Source organism: Macadamia integrifolia, chromosome 5 (genome assembly GCF_013358625.1).
Source record: "Macadamia integrifolia cultivar HAES 741 chromosome 5, SCU_Mint_v3, whole genome shotgun sequence".
In the NCBI taxonomy this organism is placed as follows: domain Eukaryota; kingdom Viridiplantae; phylum Streptophyta; class Magnoliopsida; order Proteales; family Proteaceae; genus Macadamia; species Macadamia integrifolia.
Genome location: NC_056561.1, coordinates 37,860,460 through 37,867,470, shown reverse-complemented (window position 1 = coordinate 37,867,470; position 7,011 = coordinate 37,860,460). Strand labels below are relative to the sequence as shown.

The following is a 7,011-nucleotide window of genomic DNA, read 5'->3' as shown; positions in this document are numbered from 1 at the left end:
TCCTGGTTTACTAGAATATCTTAATTAAATTCATGATTTTTTTTTTATTTCAATTCATAAAATAGACCCTTAAAGAATCTCAAATTGAAAATCCCAACTACTTTCTGGAATGGTTTGGCAATTTAGCTTGATAGCAAAAACATATGTGGAAGCAACAAACACCCCAACGTGATTCAGGAGGTTTGCTACTTTACGTGTAAATTAAGTTGGACGCCAAATCAACAGGATCAAGAATATCAAATTACCTATGGTATGGCCTCTAAGTCCACCTGCTACCCCACTTTGGATGGATTTGTTTGATTGCAAAGTATTGGCTAATACAAATTAAGAATGAAATTATACCTTTCTCCGCCTTTTGGATAAGATCAATTGTAGTATCTGTTCTTTCCAATTTAATTTTAATTAAGAATGAAATTTGTAGACCATATGTTTCTTGCGCTACTTAGACGATCCTTTTCCTCTTCCTTTTTATTTTTTTAATTAATTTTTTAAGTAGCATCAATTTATTAGGCAGAGAGAAAATTTTACAAGCCTAAAGCAGGCAACCTAGCCTCACTAGGAACCTCTAAGAGAGGGAAGGAGCCCACAACAACCAACCAATGATGAATATATAAAACCAGCAATTAGAGGGGCACGGCCCTGGGAGGGAGAACCTGCAACCTTACCAAAATAACTTACAAATTAACGGAGGGGACCAATACACTAAATGGAGCTCTCATCAAAGAGACCATAAGGGTTGAACTCCCCATTTTCAGTCCCTTGGGAATGGAAGTGGAAGCACGACAATGAGCCTCAACATGGGCACGGATGTTCCTAATGATGGTAGTCCTAGGTGGATCCTATTGCAAAAGATTAAAAAATTTCGCTCCTTCCAAATATGAGCAATGGTACAGAATCAGAAAGGGTCTTCCCAACCCATTTTCTTATTTATGTTGGTGAGAGGCAACTCTTAGTAGGATTGCATTCAGAAATCAGGGTGAAGACAGCCCTGAGAAGTTTGGGCTGGCTGAGGAGGCAGGACAAAAATATACAGAACCAGAAAGGTCCGTTATTGAATCATCTAAATGTGTAGTGCAAGAGGCTCCCAGCCTCCCACCACTACGGAGTCCAGAGGATCATACTTTACCCCATTTTACGAAGAGGTTGGTATTTCATAGTCAGACTTTATCAGGTTCAAGTGGAGGGATTCCGGTGCTTGGCTAGTCTATCTTAAAGGTGGATGTTGTAAATCGAAGAATGAGAAACTTATTTTGACTTGTCCACAAAAAAAAAATATAGAGAAAGTATATGAAGGAATATGTGAGCAAAAGAGAGGGAGTAGACACTTAGAATTCATTCTCAAGTGTTCTTCCTTGGGGTCTTCTACTTATAGAGGAAATATACCTCTTGAACATGCATGTCCAATAGGGTTCAAGACATGTATATATAACAGAGAGGAGATAGAAAAAGAACAATTGCCGAAGTTTAATGCAATCTGTCTTGATATTCGATGCAAAATCACTGACATCGATGAGCTGTCGGACGATCTCATCCAACGGTAGAAAAAATTCTCTAAACATAGAACAGAGGATAATTCTCTAATTTGGATTTTCTTTTCTATAAAAAAGAAAAGAAATAGGAATTTTTTGGGGGGGGGGGTTTGGGGGTGGCGTTGGTGGAGGTGGAGAGGGGGAGGATATGTCCATTCCTTGGGTAAGAAGATCTCTTTTTGTTTCGTAAAAAAAAAAAAAAAGAGAATTTGCTCCCTTTTGTGTTTCTTGTACTGGGTTGTAGTGTAACAGTGTTTTCTCTATCAATAATAATAGAAGGAAAGGTACTAAGGTTTTTCGGTATGTATCACTACGGGGTTTGAGGTTAGAGTTATACTTTTGTGAATCCAAATTTATCTGATGTGTTGCTTTGAAATCGAAGAGGAGATCAATTTTTCTCTTGATGTTTATGATCTTTTATTTTCATTATAGTTGAAGTTTTTACCTGAATGAGATTTCGTGCTTGTTTTTTCCTTTTGTCTGTAAAGAGTTTTCCATGTTAAATTTGACATCTGCTTTTACAGTTGGATTGATTTGTTTAATGTATGATCATACTTTGTTTAACTTACATACATAGGAAAAGGATGAGAGGCTTGTAGTATAGTGTGATATGCAGATTGGGGATAGAGAGATATATGAAACATAGGGAAAAAAATCGTCTGCAATTCCGATCTCGTGCAATTCTGTGCAATACCACCTTCAGACTGTGACATGTGTATTGATACCAATATAATGGTCCAGATCTGATTTAAATGCATTTTCACTGATTTAATGTTTTATTAGTTGTACCAGATCTTGGCCATTGTATTGGTATCAATACACGTGTCACCGCCTAAAGGTGGTATTGCACGGAATTGTACGAGATCGGAATTGCAGACGATTTCAACCCGAAACATAGAGACACAACATAGGTAAAGAAAATGTGAATTCGATTCTTATTTAAAAAAGAAAGCCCACGCGGCCCATAAAAGAATAATATATATGGTCACGCAAAACACGTGCAAGTGGAACCCAAAGCACTAAATGACACAAAAAAAAAACTATAAAACCGTGTCTTCAGACTCACTTTATGTCTCAACACCTCAAAACAAATATAGCCCCTCCTGCCCCAACGACTTTCTTTAACGCAAGTGTCTTCAACCTCCAAATTCCCCTCTACTGAGTGGTTCCTATCAACTCCTGTGACCTCTACAAGTCATCCTTTCATCCTTCCTTTCTTTCTTTCTTTCTTTCCCATCTCTCAATTTTCTTGAAGATGGTCACTGATGGAGAACAGAAGAGATTTTGTATGTTAATGGCTGTAAGGGATTCTGATTATGTGAAGAAAGTCTATGGTGGGTACTTTAATGTATTTCTTAAAGCATTTGCAGAAAAAGGGGAACAATGGGACTTCTTTAGGGTTGTTGATGGAGAGTTCCCTGACATGGATGATCTTCATAAGTACCATGGTTTTGTCATCAGTGGTAGCCCTTCTGATGCTTATGGAAATGAGTTATGGATCTTGAAGCTTTGCTTTCTTTTGGAAACACTAGATGCCATGGAAAAGAAGGTCCTTGGCATATGCTTTGGTCACCAGGTACATAAAAGGGTTTGTTTAATTGGCTTTGGTTCTTAATTTTTCTCTTCATCTTTCCTAAAAATGCTCATGAGTTCTCTATTTTGTTTATTATGTTTAGGTATTGTGCAGAGCATTGGGTGGTAAGGTTGGGAAAGCTAATGGTGGATGGGATCTTGGGTTGAGGAAAATAAGGATTGTGGAAGACTTGCCCCTTTGTAATAACTTCTTTGGTGCCCTTCAGGATATCCCTCCTTCCCTTACCATCATTGAGTGTCATCAAGATGAGGTATCATGCATATTCTCTCTCTCTCTCTCTCTCTCTCTAGAAAGTGATGACATTGTTGAAATGTGAAACAGATATGGGAAGTACCTTCGGGAGCTGAGGTGATTGGGTTCTCAGAGCAGACAGGAGTGGAGATGTTTGTAATTGGAGATCATATATTAGGCATCCAAGGCCACCCTGAATACACCAAAGACATCTTATATGAAATCAATCGGCTCACTAATAACAAGTCCATACAGAGAGAATTTGCAAGAGGAGCAAAATCAGATGGATAGTGGCGAACCGGATAGAATGTATTTGGCTGAAAGAGCAGAACGTCTCAAGGGAGATATCCTCTCTTTCTCTTTCCTTCTCTTATTTTTTTTTTTTTTTTTTTTTTTTTTGAAAGGGTGAGAGGTATTTTACCTCCCTTAACCATTTTTCTTTTTTTAACATTCCATCCAAGGGGAATAGAGTCTTATGAACTATATGTGGGGTGTGGAAGCATTGAGAAATATTATCATGTATGCAATATTTTTTTATTTTTTTATTTTTTCTTGTTGAAAGGGTGAGAGGTATTTTTACCTCCCTTAACCCTTTTTCTCTTTTAAGACTCCATCCAAGGGGAATAGAGACTTATGAACTATATGTGGGGTGTGGAAGCATTGAGAAATATTATCATGTATACAATAAATTTTTTTTTGGAAAATAAAATAACTTATCTTAACTACCTGATGAGTCTATACATAGGCATATAAAATTAATTAATTTTTTTTACATAATTAATCATGCTTATTCATGCTCAACTACGAATTAACTAAGCAAAGGAGATATGAATATTGCTTATCAAGGTACTAACCGAGTTCAATTGTTTTCTAATCCCTTCATTGGACGCATCGCTTGCATGAACCGACAAACATCCTCGCTTCCAGAGCAGCCATAGATTTGGAATTTTATCTCTTCTGGTGTTGCAGATGACGTCTGCTTCAAAGCCCAATTTACTGAAATAGTGAGTTGGGCACTTGTACACATCAATTATCGGTTCAGCAAGGCAGAGAAAGTCTGGGTCATTATCTCCTACAATTTTCCTCAGAGCCATCTGCGCTGAGGCCTTCTTGATGCCTCTCACATTCCAGAAGAGAATCTTCATGAATTGTTTTCTTGGGTTGCAAGTAGATCAGACCTTCTGGCCTGCAACACAGTGTCCGTCCCTTTCTCGTTTCTTTGGGCATATAAAATTAATTAACCGCATGAAATAACAAATAAATATATGGTACGGTTATGGGATTTCACAATCATTTTCTAATAATTGAACTGCATCTCGATCTTATCTTGTAATGCTCTCATTGGATGCGATATCCTTGTAGTAGATTTCTCTTCTTTCATTTTGCATGATTCTCCACCTCGATCCACATCAAATATACTTCACTAAGTTACATCTTATATACTTAATCTTAATTACATCTCATGATCTTAAAATACAATTTAATAAAGGGAAAAGGGTGAGTATGCTACCCAGAAATAAGGTATGTTAGCGTTTATTGACCATTGGATTAAATTGTTTACTTCCCTAAAATCAAGGAACTAAATTACCTTACATAAGGAAGAAAACTTCTCCTTCACATTGTTTATACTCTTATCCTGACAATAATCAATGACGTTGCATAAGTAATAGATGAACTTCTAACCATGAGTAATAGATGAACTCTCTATGCATATACTGCATCTAAAATTTTCTAAACAATCTAAAATTTTTCAAATAAATAAGGTGATGTTGTCACAATTTTAAAACTCAGTTTGAAATCAATTGAATTGATCAATTTGTATGGAATCCAATTAAATTAAATTTGATTGATATTAAATCCGACCATGTTGGGATGAGTTCAGTCGATTCCATCTGAGTCTGATGATTCCTGATTAAGAGAGAACTTGACGATTGCAATCAACCTTAATGGACTGAGTTTTCCTTATAATCATAGTCAATCCATTGATCGAGGCCTTCAAATGATATTGATAGGATATCATGCACAAACCATGGGTATTATTGGCTTGGTCCAATAAGGGTATATAAATGACCTGTATGATGACTGAACCCTCCTTTACAAGTGAAGAAAAAATTTCTCCTTAATCTTATTATTATTATTATTATTATTATTATTATTATTATTATTATTATTATTATTATTATTATTATTATTATTATTATTAATTTTTGGTAGAATTCCCCTTAATCTTACTAGAAATAATGAAATGGGTCAATCATATATATATATATATATATATTTTGTGGAAATATAAGCTATTGATTACCACGGATTACAGTCAAATCATATGATGAAAATTTATATGTCGAGGTCTTCACTGAAAAACCCACATACTATACCACAACAATTTGAAGAAATTCGCCATAGACAATCTGAATTTACTAGTCTACGTTGAGTTGAGGCTTATTTCAATCATACAAAACCGTTAATCCTGCATTTCGTCCTTATCCAGCGTCCATTCCTTCAACTGATACAGACAAACAATGATTGGAATTGGCCAAACAATCTTATCCATAAGTGAATGGCCCTCCAGATAAGGTTATCTGCAACAACATTAGTAGCCCTTGTCATGAATTGAATTAGACCTCAATTGATGCACTACCAAGGCTTAGTTTGAAATAACATTTCATTATTTGCCATATGTCATTACATGGATAAATCTTTATGAATGAAAACTAGGCAAACATCTCATTGGCATATGTAAAATGAATAGAAGAAACAGCTACAATTACAAAAGATGACCTCTACAAGTCATCCTTTCATCCTTTCTTTCTTTTTCATCTCTCAATTTTCTTGAAGATGGTCACTGATGGAGATCAGAAGAGATACTGTATGTTAATGGCAGTAAGGGATTCTGATTATGTGAAAAAAGTATATGGTGGGTACTTTAATGAATTTCTTAAAAGCATTTGCAGAAGAAGGTGAACAATGGGGTTTATTTAGGGTTGTTGATGGAGAGTTCCCTGACATGGATGATCTTCATAAGTACCATGGTTTTGTCATCAATGGTAGCCCTTCTGATGCTTATGGAAATGAGCTATGGATCTTGAAGCTTTGCTTTCTTCTGCAAACACTAGATGCCATGGAAAAGAAGGTCCTTGGCATATGCTTTGGTCACCAGGTACATCAAAGGGTTTGTTTAATTGGCTTTGGTTCTTAATTTTTCTCTTCACCTTTCCTAAAAATGCTCATGAGTTCTCTATTTTGTTTATTATGTTCAGGTATTGTGCAGAGCATTGGGTGGTAAGGTTGGGAAAGCTAATGGTGGATGGGATCTTGGGTTGAGGAAAATGAGGACTGTGGAAGACTTGCCCCTTTGTAATAACTTCTTTGGTGCCCTTCAGGAAATCCCTCCTTCCCTTCCCATCATTGAGTGTCATCAAGACGAGGTATCATGCATATTCTCTCTCTCTCTCTCTCTAGAAAGTGATGACATTGTTGAAATGTGAAACAGGTATATGGGAAGTACCATTGGGAGCTGAGGTGATTGGGTTCTCAGAGAAGATAGGAGTAGAGATGTTTGTAAGTGGGGAACATATATTAGGCATCCACGGCCACCCTGAATACACCAAAGACATCTTATATGAATCATCAATCGGCTCACTAATAACAAGTCCA

The 7,011-nt window shown here is 36.4% G+C and overlaps 1 protein-coding gene and 2 pseudogenes across 1 annotated transcript; all 3 read left to right on the top strand.

Annotated features, from left to right (window-relative positions):
- Positions 1–338: 338 nt before the first annotated feature.
- Positions 339–456, top strand: LOC122080550 (annotated as a pseudogene).
- Positions 457–2,621: 2,165 nt separating this feature from the next.
- On the top strand, positions 2,622–3,645 carry LOC122080199 (gamma-glutamyl peptidase 3-like). The gene is made up of 3 exons (XM_042647114.1): positions 2,622–3,105; positions 3,206–3,373; positions 3,445–3,645. The coding sequence occupies exons 1-3, from the start codon at positions 2,785–2,787 to the stop codon at positions 3,643–3,645; spliced, it is 690 nt and encodes a 229-aa protein (XP_042503048.1). The 5' UTR covers positions 2,622–2,784.
- Positions 3,646–6,030: 2,385 nt separating this feature from the next.
- On the top strand, positions 6,031–7,011 carry LOC122080200 (annotated as a pseudogene).